Source organism: Ovis canadensis, chromosome 7, assembly GCF_042477335.2.
Source record: "Ovis canadensis isolate MfBH-ARS-UI-01 breed Bighorn chromosome 7, ARS-UI_OviCan_v2, whole genome shotgun sequence".
Lineage (NCBI taxonomy): Eukaryota > Metazoa > Chordata > Mammalia > Artiodactyla > Bovidae > Ovis > Ovis canadensis.
Window position 1 is genome coordinate 27,677,555 of NC_091251.1, and position 18,341 is coordinate 27,695,895.

At 50.5% G+C, this 18,341-nt stretch overlaps 1 protein-coding gene across 1 annotated transcript in view; it reads right to left on the reverse strand.

The window, feature by feature from the left end:
* The window catches only part of ITGA11 (integrin subunit alpha 11), a 136,161-nt gene that overhangs the window by 68,019 nt on the left and 49,801 nt on the right, over positions 1–18,341 (reverse strand). Inside the window, exon 3 of the mRNA XM_069597661.1 lies at positions 184–284. Within this exon, the coding sequence (XP_069453762.1) occupies positions 184–284 (101 nt within the window). The remainder of the gene's footprint in view (positions 1–183; positions 285–18,341) is intronic.

An 18,341-nucleotide genomic window follows, 5' to 3' on the forward strand; every position in this document is an offset into this window, starting at 1 on the left:
GAGAAAGTTGCTTTCTCTCTCTGGCCTCAGCTTCCTCATCTGTAAAATGGGGGCAGCAATACCAGCTGGGTCAGCTCCTAGAAACCAGCTGCGAGAAACCAGTGTTTCTGGGGGCGGGGACGTGCTTCAGTGCCTGCCTCGATCTGGACAATGGTTGGCCTCCTTGTGGACAGCCCACATTACCCAGGTTAAGCTTGGTGCAGTTCCCTTGAGTCACTGGACACTTGTACACGTCTCCCGTCTTCTGATGGCCGTTAGTTTCCAGTGGGGCGCCAACGACCAACCTGGGAAGGAAAAGAAGACAAGTGAAGATGCTAGGAGAGGTTCTCCTTCCTGGCAAAGGATGGAATCTGCAGGGCTGTGTTGAGGGGAGGTTGGGGTAGGGAGGGTGGAGGGAATCCTGGAGGGGTAGCCCCTGCAGAACTTCCTCAGACCCAGACCTTCGTACTCCTGGGAGAGGGACGCTGTGGCCTGGCCAGGCCTGGCCGGGAGACACAGGGATGAAGACCACATGGGTCCAGCAGCAAATGGGATGGAAGCTGTCCCTGCAAGGAGAGAGCAGGGCAGACATCCTGGAGGAGGTGTGCTTTTGCTGGATCTTAATGGATGAATATGAGCTTGCCAGATGGTTGGAGGGTGGTAAGAAGGATCATTTGGGCAGAGGAAGGATGATTTGGGGTCTTGGCCATCTGCCATTACCTCTGGGGGACCTCGTTCTTCACCTCATGTGACAGTCTTTCGGCTGGGGACCCAGGGGCTGTGGCACATTGTACAGTGTTCACGGCTGTCCCCTGAGGTACCAAGTCTTTGCTTGGGGCTTGTGGGGGAGAGGCAGCCAGACGGGCTAAAGAGCGGCCAGGGGTGGCCACTGAACTGGCCCTTGAGCTTCTGTCTTTGTGACCTTATTTGGGAAAAGTGTTTTTGCAATTGTAGTTAAAGATCTCAAGAGGTCATCTTGAATTACCCAGGTGGGCCCCCAATTCAGTGATGTGTTCTCATAGGAGACACACAGAGGAGAGACCCTGGGACAAGAAGAAGCCATGTGAAATGGAGACAGTGCTAGGAGTGAAGCTGCTACCAGCCAAGAATGCCTGGGGCCGCCAGAAGCTGGAGTAAGTAAGGACGATTTCTCCTAGATCCTTCAGATGGTGGGGCAGAGCCTGCCGACACCCTGATTCTGGAGGTCTGGCCTCCAGAACTGTGAGAGAGGAAACTTCTGTTTTGGGAAGCCATCTACTTTGTGCTGACTTGTGATGCACACACTGGAAATCAATGCATGTTGCTTACATGCACACGTATTTCTAGAGAAAGAGCAACTACTTCCTCCTGACCTGGCCAAGCCCCAGCAGTGCCATCATCCCTCAAGTCCAGGGAGAATCCCGCTGCCATCTGGATGGTCCCTGCCCTCCCCTTAGAGCGCCCCCAGAGGCCCCTCTATCCCTCATCCCTGGCCCACCAGCATCTTTGGAGGTGGCCCAGAGGGGCCCACCAGCAGGCAACCAGAGCCCTAGTGCAGACAGGAAGCAAAATCCTTAAAGCGGGCACTGTTTCCTTTTGGCACCACCTGCCTCTGGCATGTCTGGACCCCTTTAGGCTTTGGGTGCCAGCCCCTCACTCAGCCACCAGCTGCCTGCTCGGCTCAGGTCCTGGTGCCGACAGTGACCCAGAAGCTCCCAGGCACAGCTGTGCTGTCCTGGCAGGAGGTGCCATGGCTCACACATCCCTGGTGTCTTCCAGACCCCGAGGGGCACAGGGGCATGTGACACATTGCGAGGGAAGAGACCGTTCTGGAGCCCTGCTCTCCCAGCAGCTTCCCACCTCTGGCAACATGAGCCAGAGAAGAAGCAATCGCTCATTTTCTGGCTTAAGATTGTTGAAAAGGGATGGACCTGAAGTTCAGGCGACATAAGACGTACATGGCTTCTTAGAGTCAGTTATCCTCCTGCCCGCTTCCCACCCACTGCTCTGAGCCATCAGGAGAGAACTAAGGTCCGAAGTAGGAGTTAACAGAGCTCTGTTTGAAATTAAGTCTATGAAATAAGAGCTGAGGTTTCCCCCTGGGGGCCAGATAATGACAGATTCTAAATATATCCACTTATTAAGCATGACTATTTTTGATTGGCAGGACTTAATTGGACTCGTAAAATCTACTTGTCTAGACGACGTGATACTTGGCCACTTAATTCTGCACGTGACTGTGTGGTCAAGGCTGCTGAATGTTTTTCCAGCCAAAGCGAGAGCGAGGTCAGTAAACAAAGTTTGAAAGTTTGAGCTCCACGCTTGCTTTTCTGGCTGCTCCCGTACTCAAGGCCAACCTGGTCTGTGACCAAGTGTCCCGAAGGGATGTTCCCTCTGGGAACATGCTTTTCTGGAAAGCATGCCTTCGAGGAACACAATCAAGCACAGCAGGTTCTAGATTAGAAAAAGCAAAACCTGGCCATCTTCTAGAAAAGTGATCCCTGTCCTGCCTGAGAAAGCGGACTCCTCACAACTCTCCCCATTTTACATAGTGAAATGCTGAAGCCCCATGGACAGCTTGGTGGGCCCCCACTGCAGAGCAAGATCTTTGGGGCCGAGTCTAGGGGTTGCTGTGCAGCCTGGAAGAAATTCACTGACCTTGGTTTTCTTGGCTGTGAAATGTGTTAATAACTCCAGCACTGCTTACCTCCCAGGATCACCGTGGGGACTCACAGATGCCACATGGCATCAATGACCAGGAGTGGGTATAACTAGTTACTTCCACATGAAGACTGGAGCCTTCCTAGAAGTTATCTGTCCTGGAAATGGCCAACATGCAACTAACTTGGTAAATGCACCAAGTTGTCTTGACCCCAGATTTATCTGAAGAGGGACTGTGTCCTTTTCAATGAACAAGGGCCACCCCCAACCTCCCAGCCCCATTCTCCCAAACATCATTCCTCTAGGGTCCTTGGCACTGCTTGAAGCAGCAGGACAGGGCTTACTGTCCCCATAGTACAGACGCAGAAACTGAGGCCCAGAGAGGTGAGCTGACGCGGGTCCCATGGTCTGTTAATGGCAGAGCTGGGACTAGTTCCGGGGCAGTTTTCTCTGTGTTGCCCCAAATATTTCTTTGTCATGAAGGTTGGGGGTGCTGCTGGGTCAGCCCTCTTTGCCATTCTTGAGTCTCGACATTACGTGTGCCCGTCAGGCTTGAGGTTTTGAGAATATGATTCAGTCTCAGTGGCGGGATAACTGCCGAAGAGCAGGGGAAATGTTTGCGTCACCCCCACGACCAGCCAAATTGCTCCTGGGGTCTGGCACCCCTGCCACTCCGGCAGCCTCAGCCTTATATAGCCATCTGTAGCCTCAAGGCCTGTTGCGCTTCCCAGGGGCTGGACACCCTATACCCTCTGGCGTGGGCACCAGATGGCAAACCCCAAAGGTCGTGGCAAGCATCAGGCCCTTTCCATGGGCCACAGAGCGTGACTCATGGGCTGTGGGCTCCCAGCCTTCCTCCCGTAGAGGCGGGGAGCCGGGCTGCTCAGATGGGAGCAGACCTGAAGGGCCCCTCCCAGTGGTCGCTTTCTTTTTATTCATTATTCTTTTCTGGTTGCACTGGTCTTCCTTGAGGTGCAGTACACCAGCTCTTGGTTGCTGCACGTGGTCTTTCCTCTGGTTGCCGTGTCCTGCCTGCCACCCCGCCTCCCCCGCGCTTCTCATTGCGGCGACTTCTTTTGTTGCAGAGCGTGAATGCGAGGGCTTCAGTAGTCGCAACATGCAGGTTCAGTCATTGTGGCGCCCGGTCTTAGTCTTAGTTGCCCCCTGGCATATAGGATCTTAGTTCTTGGACTAGGGATCGAACCTGTGTCCCCTAAGTTGGCAGGCAGATTCTTAACTACAGGGCCACCAGGAAAGTCCCTGGTGGTTGCTTTCTAAGCAGGGCCTTGCAAAGGGAGGCGCTTACTATGGAGATGGCCAACTGAGGCAGGCAGGATGCGGCCCTGCTGCATGCCAGGCCCCTGGGATCCCAGCAGGACATGGCCTAGGAGAAGGGCCCCTGGATCCCTACCTCACACCCTCTCCAACAAAGCCTGATGGGGACCTCAGCCCTGGTTCCATCCTTCAAGGCAATTTAATCTCTGAACCTCTTAAATGGACATGAGTTTGAGTAAACTCTGGGAGTTGGTTATAGACAGGGAGGCCTTGCGTGCTGCAGTCCATGGGGTCGCAAAGAGTCGGACACAACTGAGCAACTGAAATGACTGAACTGATGGGGGAAAAAAGGTGTGTAAATTTACATGTTGATTACACCAGTGCACAGCTGCCAATCTGTGTACTGAACATCAGTAATCCTATTTTTTTCAGATAAACCTAAATAAAAATAGTCATTTTATTTGTAGACTCCAGTATGCTGTCCTGTGCATCCCCTGTAGGGTGCAGACCCCACCCTGGAGACCTCCCTTTAAGACCCAGCACAAAGTCCCATCTGTTCCAGGAGACCTTCGCTGGTTAGCCCAGGCTTTCCCACATAAACCAGCATGAAATCCCTGCTGCCGGCTATGGCCAGTGTTTTAGCATCACAATTCCTTCAGGGCGGAGATGCCCTTATCTGCCCTAGCAGACCATCCCTTTAGGGTGGTCTTGAAACTCAGGGTAAAAGGTCCCCAGGGACAGATCTGACCTTCTGTCTGACAGTCTACAGCAGCAGCAACTTCAAGAGGTTTTGGTTTTGCCTCAGGCCCAGGAGGGGATTTCCCTGGTGGCTCATTGATAAACAATTTGCCTGCCAATGCAGGAGGTGTGGGTTTGACCCTTGGGTTGGGAAGATCCCCTGGAGAAGGAAATGGCAACCCACCCCAGTATTCTTGCCTGGGAAATCCCAAGGACAGAGGGGCCGGCGGGGGGAGGGGCAGGGGGGGGAGGGTGTGGGAGGGGTCACAGTCCATGGAGATGAAAAAGTATCAGACTAAACAACAACAGGCCTAAGAGGAGCCTCCAGATTCATTGCCTGGGAAAAGGGCTGCTGAGAAGTTAAATGTTTTCTGTGCATAGAGGTTCAATGATGTGACCCAAGTCCCACTTAGAGTCAATATTGCTTGCTTCCCTAGTTTTCCATTTCCATTTTCCCAACAGTCCTCATTTCTGTCTGTGGATCCAGGAAAGCTGGCTCCATTTCTAGTTGTAGGGACCGAGCAGACACTGCAGGCCAGGCCAGTGTTATCCTTGGACTGAAGTGGCTGAGTCAGGGCAGGTCAGTCATGTAAGCCAACCCAATCTCACTACCTCCTCTTGGGCCTTAGGGACCAAAGTCGTCCCTATTCTCCGGATGACACAGTGTACAGATGCAGAGCTGCTAGCAGCCACCTCACTGAGGAGGGGCACGAGCTGATGTACTGAGAGAGGAAGGAGTGAGAGAAGCATCAAGAGAAAGAGCTGAAATTCCAATGATACTGTGAACCCCTGGATCAAACGGTACCTGAAGCATGCTGCTGCTGGACTTTTCAGATACATAAGCAATAACTACTTTTTACTATATAAATCTAAATCACAGTTTTTAGGTACTTGTAACTGAAAATATCCTAAATAGAGTGTGTAAGGCAAAAAAAAAAAAACAAAAACAAAAAACCACAACCAAAAAACCTAAACCCCCAAACCCAAAAGCACATAGTAAAAATTACCCTTAGAAATTCCATATAATACCATGCTAAAAGAGGAACACAGCATCCGGGAGCAGTGAGAGAGGAGCAGATTCATATCCTCCAGCTCACGATCCATCTGGGGCATATACTTAATGCGTGAGTGGTGGGCAGACTTGCCGACACCATGTATATTATTTCTCTCTGGTTGTTTCACTGAGTGCATAAACTGCCCTCAGTTTTAGCCTTGTGGAAACAGAGATCCTTTTGTTCTACGTGCATCCCAGTTACAACAGCGCCTTGGACAGGAAGCCCTGTACCCCAGATGTTTCTGGTTACCTGGTAACTGGCCTTGCAGACCATCAGAGCTGGGAGGAAATGTAGAGGTTCCTTGGGCTAGGTTTGTCATATCCCAATGAGGCATCGGAAGTATTGTGTCTGACAACTCAGAGGAGATGGTGGCAGAGTAGGATGGGTGCAGGGTATCCTGACTCCCAGGGCAGTGCCCCCCACTCCAAGCCCTGGAGGGTGGAAGAGGCTGAGTGTCTAGGCTCAGCTTGGCCTTTACTGGCTGTGTCTGGGGAGGCAGTTGTGAGCAGTTTAGCTCCCCAGTAGATGGAACCAGCAGAAGCCACGGGACCAAAAAGGCCACCAGCTGTTGGAGAAGGAAAGAGGACATCTTCAAAGAATGGGCTTGCTCCTGGAGGAGGTCCTGAGTCAGAGACCAGCCTGGACTGGCTTGTAGAGGCAAGATGTGGGCTTCATCCCCTCCCTGATCAGCTTCTTTGCCCCTCACTGTGAGACCTGGACCTCACATCCCAGGAAATCCAATTATCATCAACTATTTACTTTAATGAATCATTTTAAAATTTTTAAATTTACTTTAAATTGAAGGATAATTGATGCAATTGAACATATTTGATTTTGATCACCAGAACAGTTTTGGAGCTGAAAGGACAGACTGTATCTGAGGCTCAGAAGGGGGATGTGACAGGCCTGTGGGGGACACTGGTCAGTTTCAGAGCTGGGACTGCAAGTCTTTGCTCTGTCCACCATCGTGAAGGACGGGCAAGTTCAGAAAGCCCAGCTCCGGGAGCGGGGCAGCAGCTAGCGTGTGGAGAGGGCGGCCCTCCCCCACCCAGCCAGCTGGGCCTGCTCCCTGGAGACTCTTCTCTTCCTCGCCTGCTCCTCTCTCCAGCACCCCTCCTCCACTCACACTCCCTCCAGGCCCTCTGTTCCATTTCTCTCTGGCTTCATTTCCTTCACTGAAATCAGATCGAGGCATCAGGGAGGGGCTCCCACTTGAGGAGCAGAGAGCTTAAGGGAACAAAGAGAGACTATTCCTCTAGCAAGGCTGTTTCTCTCCCTCTCTCTCCATGGAAAATGTAACCTCCTCCAGCCAGCTGAGTATGGGGGCTAATGTGTTCAAGATGGGGCCGGGGAAGTGCTAAGCACAGCACACCCTGGCCTGGCTGGGGGTGGGGTGTGAAGGGAGAGCTCTCCCCACCCCCAGGACCTGCCGAGGGGAATTGGCACCTCCAGGGCTCCCTGGGCTGGTTGGAGGGGCTTGTGGTTCCACTGTGGCCCAGATGCCTGGTAGGCCTGGACTCCTGGAGGCCAGGAGAATAACTCCTCTGTCTGCCAGCACATTTCTTACTCTTCCTTCGTCCATAAACCCCTCCTCAGACATGAGGATCCACTGGGTGTATCTTGAGCAACCGTGCACACTGTGATGGTTCAGTCCCTGTGCCAACCTGACTGGGCCAAGGTGGCATCCAGACATTCGGTCAAGCAGCATTCTGGGTGTGTCTGTGAGGGTGTTTTTGGTGAGATTACTATTTAAATCTGTAGACTGAGGAAAGCAGATTGTCCTCCCCAACGTGGGTGGGCCTTGTGCAATCAGCTGAAGGCCCAAATAGAACAAAAAGACTGACCCTCGCCTGAATAAGAGAGAATCCATCCTGACTGACCGCCTCTGAGCTGAGACATTGACTTTTTCTTGCCTTGGACTCAAATGTCGGCTCTTCCTAGGTCTCCAGCCTGGTGGCTTTCAGACTGGAACTACACTATCAGCTCTCCTGGGTCTTCAATGTGCTGACTCACACTGCAGATCTGGGGAACTGCCAGCCTCCATAACCTTATGAGCCAACTCCTTATAATCTCTTTCTCCCTTTCTCCACCTATCTGTTCTGTCTCTCTGAGGAGCCCTGACTAATACAGTTACATAATGCATGTGCGTTCTAAGGCCTTTACAGATACTGTTTCGTGTGGCTGGTGCCCCACACCCTCATTCGTTCACTGAATCTTCCGCACTTATTGAACTCCTATGAATGCGCTGAGGGCAGGACGGTGAACACGATGCAGTCTCTGCCTTCAGGAGGCCTCCAGCCTAGTGGGGGAGACGGGCAGCCAACAGGCCATTACAACACAGCAGTGGTTCTCAAGATGCTTCCCATCCCAGCAGCGTCTGCCTCCCCAGGAGCTTATTAGAAATGCATCATCTTGGGCCCTACCTGTGCCCAACAAGGAGGAGAATAGAAGCCATAGGTGGGTTCCCGCATCTGTGTGTTAACAAGCCCTCCAGGGGATGCGGTACTTCATGTTTGAGAAGCATCATGTAGGGGAAACAGAGGCATGGCAACCACGACTTTCGTTGGCTCAAGCCCCACAGCCATTCTAGTAAAATCCACCCTCTTCACCAGGTCTTCCGAGGTGCTATATTTTCTCATTGCTGATCACCAGTCTGTCCCCACTTTTACCAAGGCTGCTAAGAATGCTGTGCACAGATGGGTCATCATTTAGGATTCAGCTCCAATGTCACTTTCCCAAAGATGCTTTTCCTGATTACCTGTTACCTCCCCACCTTGCCTTATATTTCTCATAGCACTTTGCACTCTCAGATGCTGTCTTTTAATCATTGTTATCTCTCAGTAGGATTTGAACTGCTAGGGAGCTAGGACCTTGTCGGTCAGCTTGGCAGCTCTAAACACTCCAGCTCCCAGACAGTGCCTGACACAGATTAGGTCCTTCAAATATAGTTGTTGAACAAATTAGCTAAATGCCTGGCGTAGTTGCTGCTGCTGCTAAGTCACTTCGGTCATGTCCGACTCTGTGTGACCCCATAGACGGTAGCCCACCAGGCTCCCCTGTCCCTGGGATTCTCCAGGCAAGAACACTGGAGTGGGTTGCCATTTCCTTCTCCAGTGCATGAAAGTGAAAAGTGAAAGTGAAGTCACTCAGTCGTGTCTGACCCTCAGCGACCCCATGGACTGCAGCCTACCAGGCTCCTCCGTCCATGGGATTTTCCAGGCAAGAGTACTGGAGTGGGGTGCCATTGCCTTCTCCGGCCTGGTGTAATCCTATACATTGTAATCCTATAGCCTGCAACTGGGACCACTGACAGCAGGCCTTCTTTTTTCTTCCAACACCTGTTAACTCAGCTGGGAGAGGAGAACCAGCTCTAGAAGAGGAACCACAGACTGCACATCCTGGTCTAAGACAAGGCTGTTAACTGCCTTGGGCCTCAGCGTTCTCATCTACCGAATGGGACTGAACCACTGCCTGGGCTACTGATCACCCAGGGTTTCAAGGGTGGGGGGACCCAGGCCTTTCTGGTCATCAGAATCACCTGGGGAGTTACAAATGCAGATTCCTGGGCACAATGTCTCGAAAACTAATTCAGTCAGCTGGGGCCTGGGACCTGAAAATCTAATTTCAGAAGCTCCCAGATGTGCAGGCAGAATGGGAAGCCCTTGTATGAGAGACCTGCTGAAGAAGCAGAGAGGAGGCCCTCTGGACAAGTGAAGAAACATGTCTGAGGAATTTTTACTACATTATGGGGATCACAACCACAACAACCTCCTTGACCATCCAGGAATGAGCCAGGATTGGATTTTTTTAAAAAAATTTGTTTCTTTTGGTCATAAGGAAACACATAGAAGTATCTGCTTTAATTGATGCAAAAAAGTATGACACAAAAACTATTAAGAATTCAGATTATAAAAATAATACATGCTTATTACATTCACAGCACAGAACTGTGGAACATATATAATGTGCAAGACCATTCACGAACCTTCTCAACCCAGCCCTCTATAGATGAAACTACTGTTAGCAGCAGGGATGCAGAAAAACTTCTAGGCATTTTATGTAGGAAATAAAAAAAATGAAATCACTCTACACACATGGTTCTGCAGTGTGCTGTTTTCACTTAATTATTTTATACTTTTCATGTCAGTATATATCAATGCCACACTTAGACCTGGTCACTAGGGCCCCTGCCTGGGTCCTGCACTGACCCCTCTCTGGCTGTGCCCCTTTCTATGGGGTGAGGAGTCCTAGGGGTCAAGGGGAGAGGAGTCCAGAGCCCATATCCCCCCACTCTGGGTCACTGGATTGTCAGCTCCAACAGCTCAGGACAGGTTTCTTCCCTGGATCTGCCTTTCTGATGGTGGACCACACCACTGCTTGCTAGGGGTGTGGACAGAGCTTGGATATATACATAGGGTGGGGTGTCCACACGTGTGAGATCCCTTTAACACCAAGAGGGAACTATAGGTGAGACGAAAAGATGATGGGCCATGGGCCGGAGCCCCCATTTGTTTTCTCAACCCAGGACCCTCACTGTTACGGGTGGCCCTGGTATAGATGGATAGAATAACTCGGTCTCATCCTTTACACTGGTTAGTAGTGTAATAGTAATAGTAGTAGTAACAGTGTAATAGTAGTAGTGTTAGTCGTTCAGTCATGTCTGACTCTTTTTGATTCCAAGGACTGCAGTCCACTAGGCTCCTATGTCCGTGGAATTCTCCAGGCAAAAATACTGAAGTGGTTTATCATCCCCTTCTCCAGGAGATCTTCCTGACCCAGGATCAAATCTGGGTCTCCTGCATTGCAGGCAGAGTCTTTACCATTGGAATCACCAGAGGGTTGCCTGGTGTTTTTTCTTTTTAATCATTCTCCTATTGATGAATATTTTAATTGTTTCATCCCTTTTCCTATTGGAAACTGTTAAGGTGCTTAAACATTTTTCCCTGAGACTTCCCTGGTGAGCCAGTGGTTAAGAATCTGCCTGCCAACGCCGGGGACATGGGTTGGATCCCTGGTCAGGGAAGATTCCACATTCCTTGGGGCAACTAAGCCTGTGCGCTACAAATACGGAGCCTGTGCTCTAGAGCCTGTGTGCAGCAATTACTGAGCCTGTGAGCCCTGGAGCTCATGCTCTGCAACAAGAAAAGCCACCCCAATGAGAAGCCCATGCACCGCAACGAAGAGTAGCCTCAGCTCACTGCAACTAGCGAAAGCCCACGAACAGCAATGAAAACCCAGCACAGTCAAAAATAAATAAATAAAAATCAAAAAAACTTTTCCCAGCACACAAGGTCTTTATCGATACTGATGAATAAAAAGCCCTCAGTGCCCAGTGGTGATGTACAGCAATGCCAGGAGTGGGCACAGAGCGCTTGCCTGTCATTGTGCAGGCTGGCCCTGGAGCCGCCCTGTCATCCTGGGCACAGAGCCCGCTGACAGGCATCCTCACAGCTGTTGATCTCGCAAGCTGGACGCTCTGCTTTGTTCTTGGGAATTTCTGGGTCCTCCTCAGCTTGCAGCCAAACAGCATTTTTTCCTAATGTGCAGAAGAACTTCGAACAGAAGACCAAAGGGGAGGGAAGCAGGTGACTGCAAAGCACACTTTCAACCCATTTAAAGGGAAAACGAGGGCCTGACCCACTGACTGTGAAGAAAAGAGTGGCCAGCTTGTGCTGTCTAGCTGGATGCCCTTTGCCTCCTCATGTCCTGATGCCAAGTCTCACAGGGCAGCTGGTCCTTTTATCCCCACACTTGGCATTCTCATTCCTGGCTCTGTGTGTGGAGTCCCCTCATCACAAACCACTGAACTGACTCCCTTTATCTGCTCTTCAGTGCCTCTTCCTCCAGGAAGCCATCCTTGATCTTTTAGCTGAAAGATCTCTCTCAGTTCTCATGATGCTTTGTACTCTTCCTGGCTATTTTTGCTTTCCTTCAGATAATTTGCCTCTAGTTAGCAGAGGCAACTTTAAATGTCCCCCTTAGTGCTACTCAAAGTACTTTGAACACAGTCAAGTCTCAGTAACTGTTGAGTGAACAACAGATGGACAGATGCAGGCAGCTGCTCATTTTGCAAAGACAAGCTGAATCTTCATTCTGTTTCTTGGGATGTAGCTGGTAGCAGAGCTGTGTTGAGCTCTTCCGGGTACCATCTGCAGATGGACCACCAGTGTTGGGATGCCCTTGGCCCAGCTCCCCAGGAAAATGGCTGTGGTCTGATGTTGCCCCCCATCCCCCACAAGAAAGGCTGCAGCCACAGTGTAAAAATCCCCCTTTCTCTTTTCAAAATGTCTGATAAACCCTTGCTTGATTTTCCAAGGCATGCTGAGTCTTTTCCATCTCCCCCATCACCCAGGTTTATCACAACTCTTTCCTCTGAAAATGAAACATAAACACAGTGATAGCGTGGGCAGATGTTTCTCAGTGGAATGTACACATTTAATTTCTTGGTATGCACTGGTCTGATGGCTCCTCGGTAGTACTTGGCGGTAGCAAGGAAAGAGGCCTTGGAATTGGGGGGTGGCATGCGTCCTTTAGCTCATAATTAGGATGGTGATACTTTCTATGTGACCAGTGTACACACTGAACAGCTCATTTCATCCTGCCCATGGCTAGGGGAGGCAGCTGGACAAGGAGAGGTGGTCCCATTGGACTGGAGAAGGAAGTAAGGCCCAGAGGATGTCCAGATCCTCTGAGTAGAGGCTGAGACACAACTGGGACACAATATTCTGATTGTGTCCACAATCTTCCCTCTAGTCATGTGGACTCAGCTGAGGTAGAAAAGGGGAGAGGGCTGGGAGGCGAAAGGACAGATACCATTTTTTGGTCATGGGCCTGTTGACCTGTCTAGGGAGAGCTCTGATCTATCTCCAGATGGGCTATGTGACCCGGGGTGATCCACCTGCTCCTTCAGGGCCTCAGTTTCCTCATCTGTAAAAAGAGAGGCTTGGACAAGCTCAGTCCAAAGACATAGTTGAGAATCGGCTGTGTGCCAGACACTGCAGATTGAGGCAGAGTTCATACCCTTTGTCTGGTGGGGCTGAGAGACCAAAGCTGATGACCTCGGGGTGGAGGACAGCACTGTGTGTGTGGGGCAGGTGGGTGAGGCCCAGTGCAGGCGCCTTTGCTCGGCTATCTGGGAAGGCTTCCTGGAGCAGGCAACTCTTGGATGGAGGCTTGCAGGTAGAAGTCACTCAGGTGAAGAAGGGGTAGGGGCTCCCTTCAGAGAGAACTGACAGCTGGGTCCTGATGATGAAAGCACTTAGGTGTGTTATCTAACGTGCTTTCCGTGGCAAAGGCTGGGCCTGAGAGGGGCCCAGAGGGTCAGACAAGTTTCCGTCTTCACAGAGCTGGTGGTGAAGTCATCCTCAACCCGGGCTTGCATCATTCATCCCTCATCTTTCTCGCCACCCACCCACACCTCCCTGACATTCCAAGCCTGCTCTTGTCTCCCTTCACTCGCCCAGAAAACTCTATCTGAAGCGGCGTGAAGTGTAGACAGCGATGCCCACATGTTTGGGAGCTCTGCCTCATCCCCTGCATCAGGTAACCCCCACCTGCTTTCTGGTCCCTGTATTCCCGCTACTGGGTTCAGGCAGTGAGGGTCACTCTCTGCACAAGCTTGGGAAGGACCTAGCCTCAGAATCCATGAGAACTCACAGACTCTTAAAAAAGGATTCAGTGATTCAGAACCTGTTTGGGCATTAGCCTCGCCCGGGGATTCCTACCTCTAGAGAGTCTGACTTTTGTTAAGTTTTGGGTTGGGTTGAGGAATCTGTATTTGTTTTTAAACTTTCACAGGAAGTTCTGTTCTGCCAGCCCTGGGAATCCCTAGATTATATTATCAGGTTGATTATCAGCCTTTGAAAAAATGGAATTGGGGACGGCGTGCCCCAGTAGGAAACAGTTGACAAAACTGGGTCATGTGTTCATCTACTTTCAAAGCACTTTATATGAACAAGTAAATAAACGAATTCACCGAAGAATGAATGTCTGGGGGGAGGGTTGTCTCGGAAATTGTGCTAGGCACTTCCTCTGACATTAATTTGGTTAATCTTCGCCATAGCCCTGTGAAAGAGAGAAGCAGCCCCATGTTGAAGCCATGGAAACTGCAGCCCAGAGAAGCTAGGTCTCTCATCCAGGTCGCCCAGCTGGCTAAGGGGCAGCTCCTCGGCCTCTCTCCTGCCTGGTCCTCTCCCCATCTCTGGGGGATGGATGGGGTGTCGGAGAGCAGTATACACAGAAGCCAGCCTGTGTTCCATTAGGGAGCTCCTGGCTGCCTGGGGGAATCACTGGCTCTGCAAAATCCTTCGAAGTACTTTCTTCCATCTGGTTAAAGCTCAGATTGCTTTCCCTCCTCCTCCTTCCGGGCTGTGAGTAATGGCTACTCTGACAGCATTCCTCTTATTTTGAGAAGCCGTGAGGAACAAAGGCCGTGGACTCACTTGAGCCACTGGAAGCAAAGCCTATCTTGACATTTTTGGAAACATCATCCTCTCTGGGTTACAAAGTCCTTGGCTCAGCAGTTGGGGAGAGGCAGAGGACAGCTCAGAGGGGGGCTGCTGTCGCAGGAAAGCCATTCTGGGGAGTGGGAAGGCGGCCGGGGGCAGGGGCAAGCTGCCATCTGCTACCCACTGCCCATTGCCCTCTGCCTGACTTCGCTTCTGCTGGGCCCCTCCAAGGTTTGCAGGGGAAAGAAAAAGAGAAAATGCCAACCTCTCCCATGGGGGTGGCCATTTCCCCCAGATTCTTTATAACAAGAACAGCTTTGGGCTTCCCTGAGATTTAGGAACCAGCTCTAGAACCATTCTCTTCTCCTCCTGTTGGCCTGTGCCAAGCACCAGAGATGCAAAGACAAGTAAAAGGCAAGCCCTACTCTTGGGGGCTTGTAGCCCCTTTTACTCTCCTTACTCTCTTAGCTCCCCACTCTCCATCCCATCTTCTCTCTTCTTCCCTACACTCCATTTCATTTTCCATTTCTCTTAACAGGCTTTTTCTATTGGGTTGGTCAAGAAGTTGATTTGGATTTGTCCAAGTGGGGAAAAACCCAAACAACACTTTCTGGCCAACCCAATACATTCTCTTTCTCTTTGTCTCTCTGCATTATTGGCCCAGGATGATTCCTCACAGCTAAACTAGGAAGAAATACTTGGAGAGAGAAAGTGGGGTGGGTTTATGAACTCCACAGAGAATGACAGGAACCTTTTCAAGATGGTCTTCTATCAATAAGAAGCTTTTGCCATTGGCTGTGTGTCTGAGTGTTGCTGCTGTGTAGAAAGGAAGCTGTTGAAAGAAAAGAATAAACACCTGCAAGAGTTTGAAATCCTGAAGAGCCCTTGATTCTTCATGAAATAGTCAGAGAAAGTTAGAAGAAGGTATTCTATCCACGCCTGGAGAAAACGAGGGTTAGGTTAGTGATGGATCACAACCAAGATTAGTGAGGAAAAAGCACACAGAGCATGTTGATTTGTTTTCTAATTGCATATAACTTTAAGTCACGTTTATTCCACTTTGTGATTTTCAGTAAGGAGTTTAGCGTCTCACATTTTATGGCTTAGCCAAATGGAAGCAGATGCAGGTCTTGGTGACATCCAAGGGAAGCAGATGATTGGAGAGGAGGCCTTGCTCCCCCTGGTGTCGGCTATGGTGAGTGCGGATAGAGCGCCAAGGAGTGATGGAATAACAGTCACGAAAATTCAAGCTTATGAAATTACAGAAATTCACTTCAAGATGGAGTGAATCTCAACATCAGTGTCTCTTCAGCTCAAGAGAGGGGCACCCCTTTCCTTTCCTGTGCTGGTATTAGGAAGGACTTTAGAGTCACGAAACGGACAGCGCTGGCATCAGAGAAGGGAGGGAGGTGCAGGAGCCCACAGGCTGCTGGTGGGGGCCAGGAAGGGGATGGAGGCTGGAAAAGATGCTGAGCTGGCAAATCCCTCTGGCTTCCCTGAACTGCCCAAATTAGATTTATTCTCTTTCTTAGAGGTTAGAAACCAGGAGACTTTCCTTTCAATGTTTCCACTATTGAGAGTGTGTCTCGTACCCCGAGAGCACATAGAAGTTGGCTCCCTGCCTTGCCAGGATTCTATGGCCCTGAGGACCGGCCTGGGCTCTGTCTCTGGCTGACCAGGTTGTGAGTGTGTCAGAGGTGACCTAGGCTCTTGCTGACATACTCTTCAAGTCTGTAACTTTCCTGTGCTGTTTCGGTATTTTATTTTATTTTTTTTAAAGAGAGAGAGAAAGCTAACATAGAAGAGGAAAATCTGGAGATGCAGGACGACTTTCAGGCTGCATCTTACAGGCTCGCTGCGTTCTGGGGCTGACAGGCTCTCCTTGGCCGCTCTCAATGCTGCTTTGTATTTCTGAGCGCTTGACGGAGCCCACAGCTCCGTGAGGATAAACGTCTGTATAACCGTCCAACCCTTTGTGGCTCACTCGCTGCTTGTCCATGTGCTGCCCGACTGCCAGGGTCTGCTGGGTGGCTTGGCCCTGGGCCCCTGGCCAACATGTCCCCAAAGACTACAGTTTCTCTCTTTCTCTTTCTCCCTCTCTCTCGTGTGTTAGGTGGTTTCGTCGTATCCTGGGCTTTGCTTCTGTAGTGATTTATTGCTAACCATCATGAGTCATGGTGCCGGGTTTTATTTGTTCCAAGAGAAAATAGCAGAGGGCATGTATGTGCTGCGGTGTTGGGAACCCGTTCTGGGGGGCTTGAGCCAGGAAAAGAGCTTAGGATGTTCCTTAGTGAGATTTCCACAGCAACAACGGCTGAGGCTGTCCCAGGCCTGACAATTGGCACTGTCAGGGAGGAGGGATGACTTGGATAAAATCTATCATTCTGCCACCAAAAGCAGCCTCGGGGGCCCTTTTCCTGGAAACCTCTCCTGGACACCATATCCTTTCTTGGGAAATAGGCTAGCAAAGGGAACTAACTTATCCAGCATCTGCCCATGGCAGACACGTCACACACCATCTCCTATTTTTTCCTCAAAGAAATCTTAGGGGTGTGCAGCATCAGGCCCATTTTACAGATGAAGAAACTGTGTCCAGTAGCTGGATGTAACATCCTCAAGTTCCCACAGGTTGAAAAGTGGATGAGCCCAGGTTTGTGTAGTTCTGAAGCCTAGACTTGTCTTGTAGTTAGGCGCCACCTTGGGCTTCCCAGGAGGCCCAGTGGTAAAGGATCCGCCTGCCAATTCAGGAGACTCAGGCTCAATCCCTGGGTCAGGAAGATCCCTTGGAGAGGGAAATGGCAACTCACTCCAGTATTCTTACTCGGGAAATCCCATGGACAGAGGAACCTGGCAGGCTACAGTCTATGGAGTCTCAAAAGAGTTGGACACAGCTTAGTGACTAAACAACAGGGGACACCCTAATGTGCATTCTTACACCCGCTGAGGCAGAAGATCTCAGCCCCTTTTGGGATGTTGCTATAAACCCTGCAGAAAAGGGCCACAGATGAGAGGCTGGGAAATCTGGGGGTTAAACAGGAGGAAATGATACAAGGGCATCCCCATCAGGCCTAGGCTTGCTGGTCAATTTTTTTTTTAACTTTAAATTTTTTATTTTGTATTGGGGTATAGCCGATTAACAATGTAGTGGTAGTTTCAGGTGACCAGCAAAGGAATTCGGTCATACATATACATGTATCCATTCTCCCCCAAAACTTGTTGCCCAAGTTTTGTGGATTTATTCCTCATGGATCTCCTTTATAGTCAGGCCCAAATTCCATCATCAGTGGGTTTTAGACATGAAAGATCTTAGTGAAAATGCAAACGTGTTATCTGGGAAGGTCAGTACCTACAGCTTGATAGAAGAATTAATGCCCTACCTGTACTAGAATCTGGTTTATATAGCTGTTACCTGGGGCTTTCCAGGCGCTAGTGGTAAAGAATCTGCCTGCCAATGCAGGAGGCATAAGAGACGAAGTTTCGATCCCAAGGTTGGGAAGATCCCTGGGAGGAGGGCATGGCAACCCACTCAAGTATTCTTGCCTGGAGAATCTCACGGACAGAGGAGCCTGGCGGGCCGCAGTCCATGGGGTCACACAGAGTTGGACATGACGGAAGTGACTTAACGCGCACGCACGTGAGCTATTACCTAGTGATCTTGAGACAAGGGATGAAGACGGTGGACCACTGACACGTTGGCACTTTTCACCTGCACACCAGGTGGAAATACAACAGGGAGTAGAAGCACTGTGGACTGGGTGTTGGGAGAGCTGAGTTCCAAGGGTGACCTTGGTGTAGGCCTTTCTAGCTCTGGGCCTGTTTCCTTGCTTATAAAATAAGGGATTGTGCTGTGCTCAGCCACTCAGTCATGTCTGACTCTTTGCGACTCCAAGGACTGTAGCCTGCCAGGCTCCTCTGTCCATGGGATTTTCTAGGCAAGAATACTGGAGTGGGTTGCTATTTCCTTCTCCAGGGGATCTTCCCAACTGAGGGACTGAACCCAGGACTCCTGCATTGCAGGTGGATTCTTTACTTTCTGAGCCACCAGGTAAGCCCAATGAGGGACTGGGGCTAAATATTTTCTAAGACTCTTCTAGTCAGGGGAGCAGTCCTGAAGGTCAAGCCCCACCCCCATGTTCACTGAGTGTCCATCTGCACCTCCTGGGCCTGCTCCCAGTCACCCTGTCCTTCCCAACCCACCTCTGCCTCT